General features: G+C 39.6%; 1 protein-coding gene across 3 annotated transcripts in view; it reads right to left on the reverse strand.

Moving 5' to 3' along the window:
• gmds (GDP-mannose 4,6-dehydratase) overlaps window positions 1-12,839 on the reverse strand; it is an 88,046-nt gene extending 75,207 nt beyond the window's left edge. The window contains exons 1-2 of one of the 3 annotated variants that reach the window (XM_077717847.1): window positions 12,567-12,836; window positions 1,859-1,903 (exon numbers count right to left, since the gene is read on the reverse strand). In XM_077717847.1, coding sequence (XP_077573973.1) covers window positions 1,859-1,903; window positions 12,567-12,656 — 135 coding nt within the window. In that variant the 5' untranslated portion in view covers window positions 12,657-12,836. Of the gene's footprint in view, window positions 1-1,858; window positions 1,904-12,566 lie in introns of all 3 variants that reach the window. The other 2 variants (XM_077717846.1, XM_077717848.1) reach the window with 2 other exon arrangements.
• Between the last annotated feature and the right edge of the window lie 9,717 nt (window positions 12,840-22,556).

Consider the following 22,556-nt stretch of genomic DNA (forward strand, 5'->3'; position numbering starts at 1 on the left):
ACTCTAAATCCCAGCAGTCACTGCACGCCGGAAATAGAGTCAGTAGTTGTCAGCGCTATTGTAATTCGATATTCATCCAAATATAAATATATAAATATGTATACTTGTATATGGTATGTGTATATGTGTATACGTGTATACGTGTATATACGTGTATACGTGCATACGTGTATGTGTATACGTGTATACAAGAGGATAACGCACGACCACTTGCTAAAGTGAAGTAATATATACTACTCGTACTAGCAATCGTTACGCCATTTGCGCTCAGTGAGAGGAAAAAAAACACTGAAAAAAAATGCAAAGCTCCGCCCGGTGCTCATAGTTATCTATTTATACACGAAAGAGGTGCGGCAAAAAAGACATTGCGCTAAAATCATGAACAGCCTCTCATGTCTTGGCCACCTGGCTTAATCCTATCTTGAAATTTGTCTCGTATCTAGAGATAATTATTTGCTCGAAATTGTACTCGTATTTCAAAATACCTGTATGTCGAGGGACCACTGTACTGTCTGCAGAGCTTATTACTCATAAATACCCAAAGGTTACGTAACATATTACAATTAAAAATGGTTACCATATTTTTTCGCATAAAAGCCGCTTTTTCGGACAAAAAAATGATGCATATATGCGCAAAAAAAAGAAAAAAGGAAAGAAAAATGGTGTCATGACAAAATGGTGTTGCCGCGTGATGTCACGACGCAAGCAAATTCCGTCGATACTTAATAGAGAAAATAGAGAAAAGATAAACAGATAAAACCCTAACAAAATTTATTTTTACGTCTATGAATGAAATTCAAGAAACTAAAACGTACGTATCATAAAACATGAAAAAACTCACTTCTCGCTCAGGGCACAGCCATCTTACCTAGCACGATGACGTATAAACCTAGTTACACGTGTTCTGACTAGCCAGACACGAGTAGCCTTGATTTTGAAATCAAACAAAATTGCAGTTTGATTGTTAGAAATTGCCAATGTTTTCCATTGTTTTTATTAAAAGGCAGGTTGTATCCTTCTTTTTGTCAGGCACCTAGGCGGACAACACAAAATTGCAATAATGGCATTTACCATCAACGTGTTCAGCATTCACTCTAAAGATATCTGGCACCAATGAGCGCTTTGAATGGGTAACATGTCTAGACCCCGAATTTAAGATAACCAACACTTATTCAGTCGTAGTTCAGTCATAGTGCAATGCAAAAATCACTGTCTTATACTAGGGCCAATAAAAAAGACCTAAAGGATTATTGACTGGGTTGTTATGTTACATCCAGCATTTGTTTATTACTTACTGACCGCATAAATTTACCATTGTAAATTAGCCACTCTCCACGGTTGTATCTTGCATTATGGAGAGAGAAGCCAAATAAGAGTGACTACAGTAATCCCTTGATTATCGTGGCTAATGTAGACCAGACATGACCGCGATAAACAAAAAACCACGAGGTAGGGTCACCCCTATTGTTTTTTACTTCAGTGCTAAGACCTAGGAGCAAGCGGAGGACAGGTTCCGCTTACAGGTTTGAGCATGGATTTTCACATTTTAATGAACTTTAGAAATATATATATATATTTTTTTTACTTCAGTGCTGAGTTCTAGTAGGAAGTGGAAGACAGGAGTGGCTTCCGCTTGCGAGTTTCAGTGTGGATTTTCACATAATGAACTTCCCCAAAAAATTATATTAACGAAAAAAAACTTTCACCCAGACAAAAAACACAATGTAGTGAATCCGCGATAGTTGGAGCCGCAATCTAGGGTTTAGTGTAATATGTAAAACAAATAACTCAAAAAGAAGGAAATGAACTTTTTTAAATGGAACAAAAACAATGAACAGAGCCTAGCTTTTTCTCTTACCTCATATCCTTTGGACAGCAGAAACTCTGCCAGGTATGACCCGTCCTATAAATAAATAGAAAATTGTCATTCATCTACTCACTGCCCATTGTTTACAATATGATTAAGTAATTACATTGGCTGTAATTATCAGACAATATCGAGAGAGTCGCAATAAGTAGCATGCCGGCAAGAAATAAAACCAGTTACTCAAGCGGTCAGGGCAATACAAAAATTGAATTTAGTGCACAGAGAAAACGCACCGACCGATTGGGCGCATCGACCATTTTAGAGAAAATTTTAGGACTTTTGAGTGCGCCCTACAGGTGTGAAAATACAGTAGGTTCAATAGTAAAGCAACACACATTCTTCATTGCGAGCAAAGGTTTAATAATGTGAAACTAATAATCTTGACACATATCAATAAGTAATATGTTCTCATACATTTACTTCAGTCTTGGTACTATAAATGATCATCTTTGCACTACGTTACCATTTCATGTTTGCTCTAAAACACCATGGCTGCCTCTATTGCATGCTGCTAACAGCAATAGTCACTTTCCTACATCATTTCACTTTTATTGTATATAATTTTGGATGTTAATTTATGTGTGCACTTCATCGGGTTTAAAGGGTTAAATCTCGATTCACTTTTATGATGACAATTAAGGCATTCAATTGAATTCAGTGCAGCACATACAGTTTTCCCCTCTTGATGGTCTGTTCTATGGCTGGTTCAAATAATACTTAGGTGTGAATTATATACCGAAAAGTAAAGTACATTTGGCAGAGTCAGTTAAATGATTGGCAGATCCTTTACACAGACATGAGCTGCAGCACTTGCAATATCGGATTAGGAACAGAGACTAATTGCTAAAGATGGGAAGCCTCAGCGCCACTGTTATCACATCTTTGAGACAGAATGGTTCCTGGAGGAAAGTCACTTTGAGTCAAAGCAGATGCAAAACGGATGGATAGGGCTTAGGCCTTTACCTCAGCCTGAGCAAGAACTTGATCAATAGTAACTGTTTTTGATGATATATTTTACAGTACCCACGAAATACTTCAGAAGTGGCTATGCTGCATCTGCATCACGTCTATAAAAACATCTTAGGCCACATTTTATCAGTTCCGAATTTTTCTGCAATCAATACAGTGTTCTCTCGGTTACCACAGTGTTATGTTGGTGCATACAAACAAATCAAATACAGTACAAAAACTGCAAATGTAATAAATGTAAACTTTTAACAGAAAACTCAAAAATTCAAAAATATCATAGCAGTCCGGATGGATGTTCCGCAGTTCTTTTGCGCGTAAGAAACATCGTTAGGGGGAGTTGTGAACGTTGTTTTCTTTGGTCGGTGAAGATGCTCCTGTAAACAGGCATGACATCATCGATACGATTGCTGAACTCGACGGCCCTCACCATGTTATCATCCATTTCTTTGGCCTTTTTTTGGAGGTCTTTTCAGCATTGAAGAGTTCCTGCAAATTATGCAAAGTAAGGCCACGTTCGTCAGCTTCTTCACCCTCGTCGTCGGCAGCAGACTCGTCTTCCTCCTCACTCGCCGACTTGTTTCATTTCCTGTAGGTCCTCCTCTGTCAGTGGTTCTGAGTGACAGTCGATGAGATTTGTAATCTCATCAGCTGTCATATGCGAGAAGCTCACTTTTTCGATAATTGTCAACATCTTTCGCTTTTTCTTCGGCTCACTAGATGCACCAAGAGATGGAGAGCGTTTGGGAGGCATCACTAAGGGCTTCACAAAACTTTTACGCTTAGCTTTAGCCTGGCGAGAAGCGTGATGTATGCTAGCAGGAGACAAGCGTGGACTGAAAATGGGCATGGGGAGAAGCTTGGGCTTCCGTGGTGAATGGGCCAATGGGGAGTCGAGTATTCAGTGAGCATTCAGCTGGCCAATCAGCTTGCGTTTATGCCCGTGATGCCCCGTGATGCTTTGCGCATACGTGCATTCTTTGTGTTTGAAAATTTTGTAAAATGATGCAATTACTAATTCTAATTGAATATTTTGTTTCCACATCTTGTAAAATGATGTAATTTATACTTTTAATTTAATATCTTTAATTTTTTTTTCCTGAAAAAAATTCTCTGAAGCTCTGAGTTCGCGGTAGCTGAAGCGCGAAGAAGCAAGGGAACACTGTTTAAGGAAATTATGGAGGCACTCACGAGTACACACTAATTCAGTGGCAATCTCACGACGTGAGCTCCACAAAAACATGAATGTGCCATGTCCCACCGTGACTAACTCGTGTGAATAAACGATGGATAATGGAACCTTTATTTCTCAGTTTTATCATGAAACAAATAATTAGATTGATATTGTCACAAGTTTTTGTTTTTTTCTGCATGAGGACTTTAGTAAATAAATGGTAAGACCTTGGAAAATAAAAAGTCAATATTTTGTTTAAACGAAAATATTGTTAATGACAGAATATTGAATTAAAAATCATATTTTATGAAATTAAAGAAAAATAAGACATATTTCATAAAATTACCATATATTAACTGTTAGGTTCATTAATAATTATACTTTAATATAATTATAAAACAATACAAGGGAGACATCTGATTAATTAAGAACATCAATTAATTTTGGCATCGCTGATCATAATCTTCCAAGGAGAGTTCATTCTGACATCATCCTCGTCACAAATGAATTGGCGAGCGGCAATTTCACCATTTAAGGCTTCAAATCAAACCAATTAAAAGGTTATTGATTAATCCAATTGCGTAAGCAAAAACAACAACTGCAACAATCATCGCATATCAGGTATTCATTAATGACAATCATTCAAAAACAACTCCATTGGAAATTAAACAAACAAGCCTCCATTCGGCAAAACAATTCTATAATCAAGCGAAAACGAGCGTCATGATTTACGACAATATGCGATTAATCCTGGAGGGTTGGTTGATAGCGATCAGGCTCTATCTAAAATGTATTTATTTTTAAGTGTTCTCAATTAATTAATTATGTCTTTTTTGGCATTCCATATAGCCATACAAGTTGGTTATGGAAAAGAATACAATTGGACTATTCACAGTGTTAGTAGCGGTCTGTGCATTTTCTCGTAGCGCCTTCAACGAATCAATTCAACCCTCAAAAACGATTTTATGGCTCTAAAACCTTGTGTGCGGTCGATTGGTCGCCAGTCTTTTGGTCGCCGTCTTTTGGTTGCTGTTTTTTTGGTTGCGACCAAAAGACCGACGACCAAAAGACCGGCGACAAAACAAGGTAAAGCAACACGGTCTAAGCATCAATAAAAGCCAACAATGGTCATGAGCAGTTTCACTGAGCCGACATGTGAGTTTATAAGAGTTTGTATGTACATGCGTTGTCCCCTTAAGAAGCTACGTTAATCAGGGTCTTAACAAGTTCTCCAACAAAAACAATAAAAGTCCGGGAAATTTGGAGTTTTTCTTTAGCCTAATAATTACTAGAGCATTTAGTATGACTAAATAGTAATTTGCAGTTTGTATTTAGGGAATTTGAGCAACGGTTTGAATGGTAATTATCAATAACCTTCCGGGCGACCAAAAGACTGGCGACCAATTGACCGTGTACCAAAACCTTGACTGCAGCTACAGCTGCGACACATAAAAAAATATTCAATAAATCAATGCACAAAAATGTGGTAAAATCAACTTCCTAGCAGCATTTAGTGGTTAAATACAAACACTGGAGGTTTTCAGATATCAGAACTTGGCCCACAAAATATTGAAATATTATTTAGTAGAGTACAGTGTTCCCTTGCTACTTCGCGGTTCAGCCACCGCGGACTCAGAGCTTCGCAGATTCTTTTTTTGTTGAAAAAAATAAATAACAAATACAAATATTACGTTGAGACAACATATTTTACAGTTTTTTTTGTTATAACATGAATTTCACTCTCTTTACCCGCATTCTATATGGTGTACTATATACAAGGGAGGGGGAATAAACTAAAATAAAAATAAAAAAACATAATATTTTAATTAAATTCAAATTAAGCATTTTGGAAAGGGAATCCCTACTTCGCGGAAATTCACTTATCGCGGGTGGTCCCGGTCCCCATTAACGGCGATCACCGAGGGAACACTCTACAGTAATCCCTCGCTACTTCGCGCTTCAGCTATCGCGGACTCAAGAGCGTCGCAGATTTTTTTCAGGAAAAAAAATAATAAAAAATTCAAAGATATTAAATTAAAATTATAAATTACATCGTCTCACAAGGTGTGGAAACAAAATATTCAAGTGGAATCAGTAATTTCATCATTTTATAAATTTTAAAACAAAAAATGCACGTATGCGCAAAGCATCATGCGGGATCACGGCCGCATCACGGGCATAAGCGCGCAAGCTGATTGCTCACTGAATGTACTCGACTCCCCGTTGGCCCATTCACCACGGAAGCCCAAGCTTCTCCCGATGCCCATTCTCAGTCCACGCTTATCTCGTGCTGTACAGTACGCTTCTCGCCAAGTTAAGCGCAAAAGTTTTGTGAAGCCCTTCGTGATGCCTCCCAAACGCTCTCCATCCCTTGGTGCTTCTAGTGAGCCGAAGAAAAAGCGAAAGATGTTGACCATTACCGAAGGAGATGCAGCCTCTGCAGACGGAACAGCAGCTTAAAAAACGCTCTGATTGGCGCAGTCTAGCATCCCAGCCTACCTCATCCATCACCCCCGACAACCGACACACACAACCGCCATGGGATCTCCCGCCCCCCACCCAAGCCATCTACACACCAACAAACAAGACGATGCCGCAAGAAATACAACTGTCAGCCGCAGCGGCAACGATCGAGTCAAACGCATCCAACGCCGAACTCCTGCTTTTCACCGATGGTTCGACACGTGAAGGCACGTCGGATGGCGGAGCCGGCCTCGTCGTCCTCAAAAACGACCAAGTGGTACATGAATGGCATGCCCCCACGGGTGTCCATAGCAGCTCCTTCCACTCAGAGGGAGTTGCCCTTGCCGAAGCTCTACGCTGGCTCACCACTACAACCTGGGAAGTAGCCACGATCGTCTGTGACTGCAAGTCCCTGGTTGCAGCCGTCTCCAACCCCTTCCCAACCGACGCGGTCATCATCGACCTACAAAAGACGGCAGCAGACCTGGCAGTCGATAAGCAATTGTCGATTATCTGGGTCCCCGGCCACTGCAACCTACGTGGAAACGAACTTGCAGACGCCCAGGCGAAACTCGGGTCAAACATGCCTCAACCCAAGGTTGCGCCAGATGCTGCCACCCGTCGAGCCATCATCCGTCGCGAGTGCCGACCTCCTCCAATCCAGCACACGCGACTCCAGGAAGTCTTTCAACGAGGACCCGATGAACGGCGAGAAGTGGAACTCTCTCGGGCTGAAGCTACGGACCTAGCCCGATTCCGATGCGGCCATCATACATCCCTACGACGGTGGCAACACCTCACGGGGAAGACAGAAGATCCTCGCTGCAGATTATGCGGCGAGGAGAAGGAATCGTCGGAACATCTCTGGCTGCGGTGTCCGGCACTGCTCGCAGAACGACACCAACGTCAGATCGGTCAAACAATGTCAGAACTCGTCTCCCTCCCCAAGGCAGTCTACCGCATCTGAGGACCATCCTCAGGTGGCTGAGGTGATTAACAACAACAACAACAGCAGCGAGGCGCTATGTTGAGGATGTGTTTCCGGGAATGATAGAAGAAAATGTCTATGTCCCGGAGCAAGTTTTCAACATGGATGAAACTGGACTCTACTGGAAGAGGATGCCGTCCCGAACCTTTCTCTTCAAGGATGAACACCAGAAGACAGGTTTCAAAGCCCACAAGCATCGAGTGACTCTGCTCTTGTGTGGCAATGCAGCAGGATTCATGCTGAGGCCCGGCCTGATCTACAGGTCACTGAATCCTCGCGCGTTGAAGAGCAAGAACAGGGCCTTGCTCCCAGTCTACTGGATGTCCGACAAAAAAGCATGGATCACCAAGGCCCTCACACATGACTGGTTCTTCAACTCCTTCGTTCCACAGGTAAAACTTTACTTTACTCATGGACTGTGCAGGAGGACATGCAGCTAATTTGCACCATGAGGGGGTGCAGTTGGCGTTCCTTCCCCCAACACCACTTTCCCCATCCAGCCCATGGATCAGGGGAATATCAGGGCCTTCAAAGCCCTCTACACCAAGGCGACAATGGAGGGTCTCATCTCCTCCATTGAAGAGCCCGACGAGACCTTCAGCAAGTCCTACTGGAAGGACTACAACATAGCCAAATGTCTAACCAACATTCAGAATGCCCTAAAGGGCATGAAAGAACAGACACTCATCTCCAGCTGGAGGAAATTGTGGGCACAGAAAATCACTGAGGACTATGAGGGCTTCACTCCCAACGAAATTCAGCACTCAGCCGTTGATAATGCTGTCAGGCTGCCTCGGTTGGTGCAGACCGAAGGCTTCTCAGACATGACGGCTGATGAGATTATAAATCTCGTCGACTGTCACTCAGACCCACTGACAAAGGAGGACCTACAGGACCAAGTCAGCGAGTGAGCAGGAAGAGGAGCCTGCTGGCGACGACGAGGGTGATGAAGCTGACGAAGGCGGCCTTACTTTACATAATTTGCAGGAACTCTTTAATACTGCCAAAGACCTCCAAAGAAAGGCCAAAGAAATGGACGATAACATGGTGTAACATGGTGAGGGCACCCGAGTTCAGCAATCGCATCGATGAGGTCATGGCTGTTTACAGGCGCATCCTCACCGACCAAAAAAACAATGTTCACAACTCCCCATAACAATGTTTCTTACGCGCCAAAGAACTGCGGGAGATCCATCTGGACTGCTATGATGTTTTTGAATTTCTGCTATGTTTTTGAATGTCTGAGTTTTCTGAATAAAAGTTTACATTTATTACATTTGCAGTGATTTTTTGTATGCACCAACATAACACCTGCATTCTAATGTGGAATAAAACACCTGAATGAACAGCATATTAGCCTGGTGGTGGTTTTGTGCACGTGTTATACGTTTCTATAAGCGTTTTTGATGGCGCCCGCCTACTTCGCGGAAATGCACTTATTGCGGGGGGGTCCCGGTCCCCATTAACCGCGATAAGCGAGGGATCACTGTATAGACGTATTTTACTCGCCAAAAATCCTTTTTAACTGTACACATTATCCATCCTCCTTTCTTTCTTCCTTCTTTTATATTGCCATGCTAATGCTGAAAGTCGAGCCTATCCTGTCGTATTTCTGGCATAGTCCGTCTTGAAAATGGCTTTAAATCAACACAACTATATATTTGCTTGTGCAGCCCACTCCAAGTACAGTTTGATAGCTCTGGTTAATGACTAGCCTTATAGTTGGTGAAAGCGATGACGTATCCCTCCGTCTGCACAAGGCAATGACGTATCCCTACGCCCGCCACAATACATTGTGGCGTTGCCAACTCGAAATCTTATTGGTTAAAGCAAGTCTTATCGACACTTGTTTAAAGCAGCAGAGCCCGCAGAACTGATTGTGAAGGCTTTGAGGCAGATTTCTGACCCTAGCAACAAATAATGACTGAAATGTGATTGGTTAAATGCTTCAAGATGAAAACACACATCTGGAAGCAATCCAACCAGGGGGGAAAGGAAGCTAACAGACAATGTGGAATTATTTAATTGGTATTGATGGACAAAATATAATATGATTCAGATATTTCTGTGTAAAGGCAGCCATTTAACTGTACACAATATCCACCCTCCTTTCTTTCTTCCTTCTTTTCTATCGCCATCGAAGCTCATGATGAATGTCAAACCTGTCACGTCATTTTTCTGGCATAGTGCGTCTTGAAAATTGCTTTAAATCAACACAACAATATATTTGCTAGTGCAGCTCACTCCAAATACAGCTTGGTAGCTCTCGTAGTTAGCGCACTGAAAGTGATGGACACACCTTTTTCCCGCCTGTAACAGGCTTGCTAGCTTTGCTAGTTGACCGCCCTTTTTTAATGATGTCCATTTTCTTCTGGAAAATAGCTTTGTGTGCAAATCTGCAACTAAATCCATTTGTTTTCCTCCGTCCGCCATTGTGGGTAGAGTTTGTGATCTCTGGCTGGCTCACTCTGGTTTTGGCCTGCCTACTCTATGACTAGCCAAATCTTAGTTGGTGAAAGCGATGACGTATCCTTATGCCTGCAAAATGGTTTTGGTGTCACCAAATCGAATTTTGATTGGTTTAATCAACAGTCTTAGACACTTGTTCAATGCAGCAGAGCACACAGAACTGATTGTGAAGGCCTTGAGGCAGATTTCTGACCCGGGCAACAAATAATGGCTGAAATTGTGGAGTATAGAATGTATTATAGTCACTAGGATAGAATTTTGCAGAGCCTAGTGGAAAGTTTCATCATGACACCTATGAGTTTGGGGCGTGTCATATACCAAGACACGCCCATTTCTTTGTTCACCTCTTCCAGTCTAAAGTTTGTACCTAGGTCACATGACCCTTTATACTAAAACTAGATCAACTGTTGGGGGTAGGTGGGGATTCGAACAGGTCAGGTTGGGGGATGGACACATCTCCCAGCGCTGGCTATTCTGACCCGTCCTTCAGCTGAAGTCTTTGAAAATCTCATCAAGCCGACTCTCCGTGTGCTACCTCTGATCCGAAGTTATTGAATGTATATGGTTTTAAACCTAACATTCACTATCAATGGGCTGTTTGCTTTTGTATTCCCTTCAAAATATTCCGAAAATGATGCACACAAATGTCTTTACAATAGGATAACGCACGACCACTTGCCAACGAAAAGTAATATATACTCCTAGTACTAGTGAACGCTACGCAATTCGTGCTGAGTGACAGGAAAAAAAACACTGAAAAAATGCAAGGCTCCGCCCAGTGCTCGTAGATATCTGTTATACACGAAAGAGTTTGTTCGAAATTTTACTTGTTTCTCGAATTACTTGTATTTCGGGTGCTTGTATGTTGAGGTACCATTGTACAGACGCTCCCCTACTTACGAACATTCAACTAACGAACAACGATAAAAACGAACCTGTCTGCACATTGCGTTAATGTCGAAAAATGTTAGCAAGTTCGAGTTTGTACTGCGCGCCTTTTTCCGAGTAGTACTTCTTTCCGCCGTGAGAGCTAAACTCACCCAGCATCCACCTTCCTCTGCCCAGTTCGTTGCAGTGCGGAAGTGCGTGACGTATCTCCAGTGCGCAAATAACCATTTTCATTTTTAATATTAAATATCTCGTGCATCCATAATTCAATATAGTTGTTGAAAAGCTAAATGCTTCAGGTGAGGGAGGTGCAAGGAAGAGGCAAGCCATTTCATTTGAAAGTGGCAATAATAAAGAAGCTTGAGGTGTGTGAGAAAGTGGTGAGCGTTGCACGGGAATACAACTTGAATCGTTCGACTGTCAGTACCTTTTAGAAACAGAAAGATCGAGCAGCAGGACCCAAATATTGAATGTTGGACAAAGGTTGCAAATCAATTGAATGATGCCATACAGTGCTACCGCATTTATGATGAAAACAAGAAGAAAACTGTGCAATTGTCATTAGATAGCTTCTTTCGGCCAGTTTCTAGTAAATCTCTCGCCATCTCTCTAATGTATGTATACAGTACAGTATGTATTCTCTCCATTTTATTAAAAAAAATCAGTACAAACCAATGCTGGTTACTTATACAAGTCTTAAACATACAAATGTACTTATATAAACCTTCAATATACTTATATAGGACTTAAACATAAATTATAATACAAAATATAGCACTGAATCAACTTCAATTTTAACAGTTTCAACTTATGAACAATTTCAACTTATGAACAAGCACTCGGAAGATAGCTGGTTTGTAAGTAGGGGAGCACCTGCGCTAGGATTGACCCACCTTGGTATGAAACTATGAAAAAAAAACTTTATTTAGCTACTGAATCACAAAAACCGTTCTGGGGATTCACATAATAATGTACTTGTGGAGTGAATTGCGTGTTTTATAATCGAGATACTTTATTTTATTTTAAATTATGAGCTATACAGTGCTGTTTTTTGACTGTTGAGTCTTTTTTTAGCAGGGGTGGTCAAGTCCGGTCCTCGAAAGGCCCTATCAAGTCTGTTTTCCACATCTCCCTCCTCTGCAACACATGAATCAAATGACCAACTCATAAGAACGCTCTCCAGAACATTCATACTGATCTCAATTATTTCATTCAAATGCGGAGGGAGACGTGCAAAACAGACAGGATAGGGGGTCTCGAGGACCGGTGTTGGCCAGCCGTTTTTGATGGTTTTAATGCGCTACGAACATACGGAAGTCACCACTGCTTCGCCACTCTTCTGTTTTGAATGGAATTACCATAATGCTTGGACTAAATTGTCGGACTATTTTGTGCGTCCGCTCATTTTACCACGAAACGCTAATGTCCGCTGGCTTGACCGCAATCAAGTATTTGGGTAGTACAATGTTTTAAAATTTCAGAAGTGGGGCGATGCTTTGGTATCTCCCTGTTTTTTTTTTAATATACGTCCTTTTTTTTGATAAAATGACATTCGCTTTGAAGCCACTGCGTTGCATTACGGTAATGCACATTATTGAAACAAGGAAGGATATAAATGCGGGGCTGCTGGCTTGACTTCATTTTTGCATGTGGGGGAGGCTTGGCCTAATAGTGGTCTAATAGAGGTCTAATAGTGCAGCAGTATACACAAAGTTATCAATACAGGTTTGAGAGAATAAGTGTTCAGGTACCTGTCCCGTGATACCAGTGATGACAGCTATTTTCCTTTCCCTCTTGGTGTCTTCCGAGCTAATGCCTGTAGTTTCAGAACACTGAGACATTTTTTCGACGTTTAGATTATTCTCTCTCAACCCTCTGTGTTAAAGTGTTTGGATAGTTTTTACGTGTTTTCCAAATACTTCCCAAAAGCTCTGTTACTGAGAGTAACATTACACGCTGTGCAGTCGAAATACTGGGAAGCAGGAAGAGACCAGAAAATGAACCAATAGCAGAACACGAGTAGAGAAGGTTTACGAAAAAAAATCAGGGCTTCTACAAACAGCGCTATTTCGAAAACAACTTGAAACTACACTAAATTGAATAGCATTTGTTGTTGTTTTATTTTAAATATTTATTTATTTTATTTTTAGATTTAATTACTTCCACCATGGGATTTTTAAAAAAATAGTTTTAAAAAAATAATAATTGTGGCGATTTCACTGATCAAGTGTTTCCCAACCAATGTGCCCCGCGGGAAATTGTAATAAGTCTTACAATTTTAATATTCAGAGAGAAAATAAATATGAATATTGCGAGATTAAAATTGAACTATTACAATGTTAAAATAAAAATACAATGAACACAGCAAGTAAACCATCTTGTAAAAAAAAATGACCATAAAAGCTATGAGCGGCGGTCTGTGGATTTTCTAACGACGCCTTCAGCTGTCTGAATCTATCCAAATCTCAAAAACTATTTTAGGGCTATAAAACTTCTACTGCAGCTACAGCTGCAACACATAAAAAAAAGCATCAATAAAAAAATCATACAATTGAAATATTATTTAGGAATATAGCGATATTTTATTCACCAAAAATCATTTTTACTTATGCACAAAATCCATCCTCCTTTGCTTTCCTCCTTTTCTATCACCATCGAAGGTAATGCTGAAAGTCAAGCCTGTCCTGTTGTATTTCTGGTATACGTTTTTATTTGATTTAGTGCTGAAAATGCACCTTCCCGGTTGTGACAGGTTTGCTTGTTTCGTAGTTGTCCGACCTTTCTTAATGATGTCCAGCTTTCCTTGAAAAGCCCGTCTTGAAAATGGCTTTGACAGTAAATCTGCAAACAAATCAATTTCTTCTCCTCCTTCAGTAATTGTGGGTTGGCAAAACCGCTATTAAATCAACACAACAATGTATTTGCTTGTTCAGCTTGATCCAGATACAGTTTGGTAGCTCTGGCTAGTCCACGCTATCACTAGCCAATCATAGTTGGTGAAAGCGATGATGTATCCCTACGCCTGCTAGAAGGCAATGGTGTATTCCTAAGCCTGCGAGAAAGCATTGTGGTGTCGCCAACTTGAAATCTGTTTGGTTAAAGCAACAGTTTTATCGACGCTTGTTTTATGCAGCAGAGCCTGCAGAAAGGATTGTCAAGGCCTTAAGGCAGATTTCTGACCCTGGCAAAAATATATTGGCTGAAATGTGATTGGTTAGATGCTTAAATATGAAAACACACACGTGGAAGTAGCGCAACCAGGAAAAAAAAGCAATGAGAGGAAGCTGACAGAAAATTTGGAATTATTCATAGACAAAAGATAATTAACATCAGTCTGTGGTTCAGATATATTTTTAGGCCAGCAGAGAAGGCCTCACAGGCCCTGACGGTCCACCACTGTAAACTATATAAGCATTTAGCTAAAAATGTTTTATCTATTATTGACTAATATGCCACAGAAAATTAGAACTTATTTTGCAAGAACTCTGAGGCCACAATGTCCACTTTTAAAAATCTCCTTTTTCTGAGTGCCTTCTTTTGACACCAATGAGATGTCCAAATCATTTAAACTGGGTGATTTTTTTCAATACAAAAGTGTTAGCTCAAAAAAAGTTGCACTAATCCGCCGTTTTTTTGTTTTAGTGTGTCTTCTGCTTGATGGAATACATCAACAAAAACAATATAACCAGTGTTTTCCACTTCAGTGAGACAGTATGGGGTGGTCTCCAGATTGTATTTGGATGTCTACGCCACTTGACACTATGAAATGTCATCTTTGTCTGTCCAATAATGTTATACATTCTCATAATTTCTTTAACGACAATTTATGACCATTAGAGGGGAGATCTTCAGCCCGATCATGAACCCGACATGACCTGACCCAAAACTCTGGTCGGATCGGGCCTAAAATGTCAATCATTACTTCAGGTTCGGGTCAGGACGGGATTCTTTCTCGCTGAAAAAAAAAGTATACTAAGATGATGTGTGGTCTCTCTCGATTACTTTTTTAAATAATGTTTTTTTTGAATATTGTTTGTAAATGTATGTACCAAAATGATCTGTGGATACTGAAATGAGGAATACTTGTTAAAAATAAAAGAATTTGGAAGGTGCTGTAATGTAATTGCAATTGGAGTCGCAGAGCCAGAGCATACTCTGTGTATGTCACATGAACGCCGCCCACTTAAAAGTATTCCTCTTCGCAAGTCCGCATCTATTCCAGCCAGAAGGATAAACTAAGGACATGACAACTGAAAAGACAAAGAGGGTAAGTGATAGGTTCATTAATAATTACACTTCTCTATAATTATCAATCACTGCAGGCAGACATCTTATTTAATTATTTACATTTAATTAAATAATTTGCATCTCTGGTAACAACCTTATAAAGGTAGATACATCCAGACTTCCTCCCAATCTCCAAAGGACCTCCCCGAACAGTAATTTCTCGTACGCCTTTAAAGCCATAAATCAAAACAATTACAAGGTTATTGATTAATCCAACATGCGTAAGCAAAAACAACATCTGTAACTATAATAACAATTAAGGTATTTAACAATAATAGAAAGAGGAACCTAAAAACAAACTCTGTTTGAATCAAAACAATCACGCCTTCATTTGGCATAATAATTACATAAAGAAGCGCGAAGTGCGTCATGATGTAGGAACACGATGCAAGTGTTCCTGGAAGTGATTGATATCCATCTGCTGGTAGCAAGAGTCCTTGACGACGCTGCAAACCCAGATCAACAGTCCTCGGAACCCGGGACTGAGTGAAGTGTCAGATAAACAGTCCTTGTGAGAGGACTAGGTGACTGGTTACGACCCTGGGTTCTCTTCGGACAATTGGAAGAATGGTTTAACAAAGAAATTATTAAATACACATATCTATAATAGTATTACAGAATAAACCCAACAGTAAGAGAGAGGGGTGGGATAGCTTCGAATTGATTGTTGGATATGCGACAGAAACTTGTGCTGGCTTAACTGAATGTAGGGAAAATGGTGCTTTGCTTTTATACGAGAGCAAAAAGACTGGCACTTCAATGTCGACCAGGCATTTAAACATTTGAAATCGTCGAACGTCTATATTATAATATAAAAGATGTAAATGTTTACAGATACATCTCGCTACTTCGGTTATCACTGCTTTGCTACATCGCAGATTTTTTCTGGAGAATTTTCAGAAAAAATATTCATTCATTTATCTTCCATTCAACCCATCCTCGAAAGGGTTGCGGGGGTGGCTGGAGCCTAACACAGCTGTCTTTGGGCGAAAGGCAGACTACATCCTAGACTGGTCGCCAGGCTGTCGCAGGGCACACACAGAGAGAAACGACCATCCGAACTCCTAATCATACCGCCGCTTGTGGGAATCCAGTGGGTCTGCCGTAACAAAGGTAGACGAGGGAAGTTCTGCAGCACGAGGCGGCTTATTTTCTTGTTCTTTTTATCTTTTATTTTTGTAATAGTTCATAAAAAAAATTAAAATTCATGCTGAAACTCGCAAATAGAAGCAACTCTGTCTTCCGCTTGCTACTAGGACTCGGCACTGAAAAAAAAAAAAATTTAAGTTCATAAAAATGTGAAAATCCACGCTGAAACTCGTAGCCAGAAAGCCCTCTTGCTTCTAGGACTCAGCACTGAAGAATTAAAAAAAATAAAAAAATTTATAGGGGTGACCCCTCTTCACGGATTTATACTTTTTGCAGGGGTACCGAAACCCCATTATCTGCGATAATCCAGGTATTATTTTTGTTACAAAAGGCAGGCTTTAATTTGTGACCATGAATCGCACCTCCTCCTCCCAACTCGGCAGTCCCAAATTCTTACAAATAAAATATCAAATTTCGGGTTTGCTTCGGGCTCGGTAATACAAATCAAGTTAATTCGCCGGAACGATGATTTATTTTATGACAGGTGCCCCCCTACTTTCTGTCCTGAACCCTGTAGATGTTATTTTTTGTATAGTCTCCAATGAACAGCACGGCTGGCTCATTCTATTCGTGAATTATTTTATTCTCTCAAGTGGACAGAAGAAGGTACAAACTTGACTCCAAGAAAATAAAATGATACAAACAAAATCAAGAAAATTAGAAAATAGGGAAAATTGTACAAATTAAAACAGACCGAGCTGGGTTCATCTCAGGAAAAAATTGCTCCGGTCAGGCACAGAAAAAAGGTAAAGTCTAAAAGAAAAGTTCCTCTTGTCTCTCACAAGACTCCTTCCTTTATCCTGTCTCTGCCAACACACAACTTGGTTTTAGCAACTATATTTTAACAAAAAGCGTGTCTGTGGCCAGCCTTCCCCAGACAAGGAGACTAGTTTGGGACCAAAGCTGTGATCTCCCTGCCTCTCTCGACAGTCAGGAACAAGGCCACAATTCCTCCTTTCGGCCATCTCTACTGAGAAGATTGAATTTGGCTATGTCCTGTCTCCTAACCAGGAGACAACTAAAAACCTACTTATTTAAAACAAGAATACGTGTGATTATCTGTAAACCTTATAAGGCGTGATTTATTGATGGATGGTTGAATAGATAAGTTAAGATTCTCATGCTTCGTTTTTTCCAAACCGTGCATCGTAGAGAGTTGAATTTTCATATGGTGTCCAGAAACGACTGTTAGATCATAATAGATGATTGCATTTCTTCACCTTCTCCTTGTAAACTCAACCTTTGTATTTGTTAAAGCTGAAAGCAGAGTTGATGTATGTATTTTTACATGATGTCCCTAAACGCGAGTTCCCAGGTGCGGGAAAACTGTCTTCTTTCCATGTTGACTACGCCTTGCGGTAGATATGTCCCTGCTCTCTTGTGGGCTTCATGTATACCCTTGATTAGCCTTGATTTATTTGCATTTCGAGGTGTAGCTGTCTTTGGGCACCCTGTGCTTTGTAAACAGGGCATGGATACAGAGTTATGGGTGCAAGTTGATGGTTGTCGTTAACACAATCAAATGATTGTAAATGTCCATTTAACGTTTTTCTGCTGCTTGGTTGATTTGGGTAATTCGTGTTGGTGGTTATTGTTTCCAATGGGGTTGGGCTGACTGTGTGGGTGCTGCTGCCTTGTTTTTTGGTAAATAGTAAACTTCATTTTAACCTTAGCTCTCTCCAGAATATTCATGTTTTCCTCGTGCCCTGAGATTGGTTGGCCATCACTTTTCAGTATATTCATGAAAGACAATTCTATTTCTACATATTTCTTAAACTGATATTGTGTGCTACTTTGTTTGTCGTATTTCTGGCATACGTTTTTATTCGACTGCTGAAAATGTTCGTTCCCGGTTGTGACAGGCTAGCTTGCTTTGGAGTTGTCCGAACTTTCTTAATTATGTTCAGCCATTGCAGGTTGACAAAACCGCTATTAAATCGACACAACAATGTATTTGCTTGTGCAGGTCGCTCCAGATACAGTTTGGTAGCTCTGGATAGTCCACTCTATGACTATCCAATCATAGTTGGTGAAAGTCATTATGTATCCCTATGCCTGTGAGAAGGCCATGGTGTCACCAAATCGAATTTTGATTGGTTAAAGCAACAGTCTTATTGACACTTTTTTAATGCAGCAGAGCCTGCAGAACTGATTGTGAAGGCCTATAGGCAGATTTCTAACTCTGGCAACAAATAATGGCTGAAATGTGATTGGTTAAATGCTTCAATATGAAAACACACATCTGGTAGTAGTGCAACCAGGGGGAAAAGCAATGAAAGGATGCCAACAGACAATTTGTAATTATTTAATAAGTATTCATGGTCAAAATATAATTAACATCAGTTTGTGATTCAAATATTTCTTAGGCCAGCAGAGAAGGCCTTGAAGGCCCTGACGGCACACCACTTTCTGGATCATACCTGTATATAATTGTATACAAATGTTCATTTCTCAACAAACCCATTTTTCAAAAGAGAATTTATTTTATAGCGCAACAACTGTCTTTTGGTTCTAAACAAGCAGGTGGGACCTATGCTAAAAATATATATTTCTCTTCACCTCTCAACTATATATCAAGCAGAACCATCTATGGCTTTTGAGGATAATTTTGATTTGAATGGATTTATTCCAGGTTGGAAAATCTAAATTGCCCCTAGATATGAGTGTCAGCGTGAATGGTTGTTTGTGTCCTTGTGCCCCGAGATTGGTATGTCATCAATTCAGGGTGTCCACTGCCTTGGGCCTGAAGTCAGTTGGGATATGGTCCAGCACACTCTGAGACCATAGTGAGGATACAGCGGTTCAGAAAACGGGGGAAAAAAGAATAACTTTCATTGTCAGATTATCATTAAGATATGTGATCGTGTTGCTCCCTTATGCATTTCACTGACCTAAAGCAGCTGCATCTTTACTACAACCAATTTTTTGGTCAATGCTTAATCCATAACAGAGCTTTTGTTCACTGTCACCAAGCACCCTCTAAAAATGCTGGGGGAGACATGTAAAAAGAAAAAAAGCTTCATCTTATTTTAGATCAATGCCATTGTGTACAAGTGTGTTTGAAAAAGAGTCATTCTAATTTCTGTAGGTAAGCCATAGTACTGAAGGACAACCAAAATTCTGTGGACTTCCTTTTTTGTTTTTGGAGTCAACAAAGCACGTGAAAATGATATGCCATTCATGTTATCTCGCAAGGTACACTACTGGTTTGTGTCATATGTTGTCAATATTTTTTGGTCATCCATGATGATGATAATTTCAACACAAAGAAACCACATTCACATGGAAAAGCATGGAACAGTACATAATGAAATATTTTGCTGACATGCCAAGAGGCATACATTTTCGTGTTGTTGTCATTAGTTCAAGGAATGTTCAACACTAAATTATAGAAAGCTTTATTGTGTGCTTTATTTCCACATAGTCTACATTTATTAAAATAATTATACAAAATAATTATTTTAAAATAAGTTAATTCAAAATGACAAAGCTTTTCTGTTCAAAATGTATGTGCATGTGCCCGTGCCTGTACACCTACACATACACCTACACCTATACATACAGATTCACATAGACATTCATATACATATACACACACACACCTGCACATAACCTCTCTCTCTCTCTCTCTCTCTCTCTCTCTCTCTCTCTCTCTCTCTCTCTCTCTCTCTCTCTCTCTCTCTCTCTCTCTCTCTCTCTCTCTCTCTCTCTCTCTCTCTCTCTCTCTCTCTCTCTCTCTCTCACTCTCTCTCACTCTCTCTCTCTCTCTCTCTCTATATATATATATATATATATATATATATATATATATATGTATATATGTATATATGCTTATATGCATATATGTGTATATATGTATAAATGCATATATATATATATATATATATATATATATATATATATATATATATATATATATATATATATATATATATATATATATATATATATATATATATATATATATATATATATATATATATATATATATATATATATATATATATATATATATATATATATATATATATATATATATATATATATATATATATATATATATATATATATATATATATATATATATATATATATATATATATATATATATATATATATATATATATATATATATACACAGTTTGTGATCGAAACAAGACTGCAATGAATCTGCAATGAATGCAAGGCACAATCTGCTGAAATGCCGAGATGAGACGAATCTTGCACTTACAGTACAGACTGGTATCAAACAATTCAATAAATGAACATCACAATAAAGAACAGTCATAAACTAAACATTAAATAAACATAGGTAGTATTGTGTTCTAAGGGACGGGTGGGCAAATATTCCACACAGGGCCACAGTAGGTGTGGGTTTTCTGTCGAACCCTTCCTGAGAACATATTTTCACCAATCTGGTCTCTACATGTGTAATCAGTGGATTACAACCAGGCACTTCTTGTTTCCCCAGAAACCTCATTGGTTCAACTGTCCGTGCTTGGTTGGTTGAGAAAAACAACCTGCACCCACAGTGCCACGTGAGGACCGGTTTGCCTACCCTTGTTCTAAGGCCTACTACAGGCTCCTGAGGAAAAGTTTGATACTTTTGTGTTAAGTAACATGTATCTCGAGCTGATTAATCATTGGCATGTCTAGTTGTTGTTGTTTTTTTTTGCAAAATATATTCATTCATCGATTCATTCATTTTCCGAACCGCTTTACTCTCACTAGGTGTTAGGTTTACCATTATTATAAATTTGCTTGAAATATACAGTGCTTGCAATGAATATTATTGACATTAGGACAAGGCATTTTAATACATCTCTTGCAAGAGAAATGCTCACTCCAAAGTTTAACCAAAAAAACTTTGGAGGTCACTCCCCTTTCACACCTGGGCTTCTTGAGACTGTAGTTCACATCAAGAGAACAGTAAAAAAATTTGGGAAGCATCGGCTTCTGAAGATGGTTCTTAACAAATTCTTGGGATTTCTACATTTGTCTTGGGAAGTGTGGCTTCTCAAGATGGTTCACATCAAAACTCTCTTGGGAAGATTCGACAGACCTAATAGTTTTGAGAACTGAGAAAAATTGTTATGAGACTCTAAATAATGTTTAGACGTCCGTGATGCATGTTGTTAAATCTCATGAATATATCAGCAAAAGCGACATCGGGGTCTTCAGAATCATCTGACCGGAGACACAGGTGGATCGGTTCTCTTCTTGCAGGAATAAGGTGAATTTGGGAATACTTATTGGTTAACCTATCACTAGGGTTGCGGGGGGTGCTGGAACCTTTTCCAGCCAATCAGCCTACAATGCATGTTTTTTTGGAATGTGGGAGGAAAAAGGAGTACCCGGAAAAAATCTACGCAGGCCCGGGACAACATGTAATCTCCATCCAGGTGGACCTACCTGGATTTGAAGCCGACGTGCTAACCACTCAAGCCGCCGGGCCGCCTTGCTAACCACTCAAGCAGCCGGGCCGCCTTGCTAACCACTCAAGCCAGGCCGCTTTGCAAAGTATATATTATATAGAAAACTACAATAATATGTTCAACAAAAACCGGGCCGCCTTGCTAACCACTCAAGCCAGGCCGCTTTGCAAAGTATATATTATATAGAAAACTACAATAATGTGTTCAACAAAAACTAAGTGTTATGTTTCCTCTTACAATTCAAGTTTTCCTAAGACTTGTCCATAAAGTGAAGGAAAGCGAATTCCAAAAATATCTAAGATCAAAATTGTAGTAACATTCAATACGTTTGCTTCACGTTACTTAAAAACAAAACAAAAGTGGCATGCATGCAAGAAACCGGAAGAATGAAAATCTTTTTGGCAGGGTACATTGTAGTGCACAAATTAATTCCGGAAATCAGGCAGTACTCTTTAGAATGGAGTCTTTTTTCTTTAACCTTGTGATTGGGACAGTGCAGAGATAACATTCAAAGATAGCAGGTGGGAGCAGGAACACATATCACCTGTGCAAAAGAACATAGGGTGTACATTTTTATAGTTTTAAATTGCTAGGCCAACACTATCTTGACTTAGTTGGTATGTCAAAAAAATACATGTTCCAGTATCACTTCAACTTCTGGCTACTAGAGGAAGATGAACTTGAGTTACGAACACAACACAGTGAACGGTGTAGGAAATGAAAGCATAAAGACAGCTTAGACATGAAACTGCACAAAAATAACCCATTGATGAAATTGGAACAACATTGTGGAAGCTCCTAGTTGTTTAAAAGATCCACTGATAATAAGCATTCTTCCCATTTTAGCAAAATAAGGACGAAGAAAAATTA

This window comes from Stigmatopora nigra, chromosome 5 (assembly GCF_051989575.1).
Source record: "Stigmatopora nigra isolate UIUO_SnigA chromosome 5, RoL_Snig_1.1, whole genome shotgun sequence".
Classification (NCBI taxonomy): Eukaryota; Metazoa; Chordata; class Actinopteri; order Syngnathiformes; family Syngnathidae; genus Stigmatopora; species Stigmatopora nigra.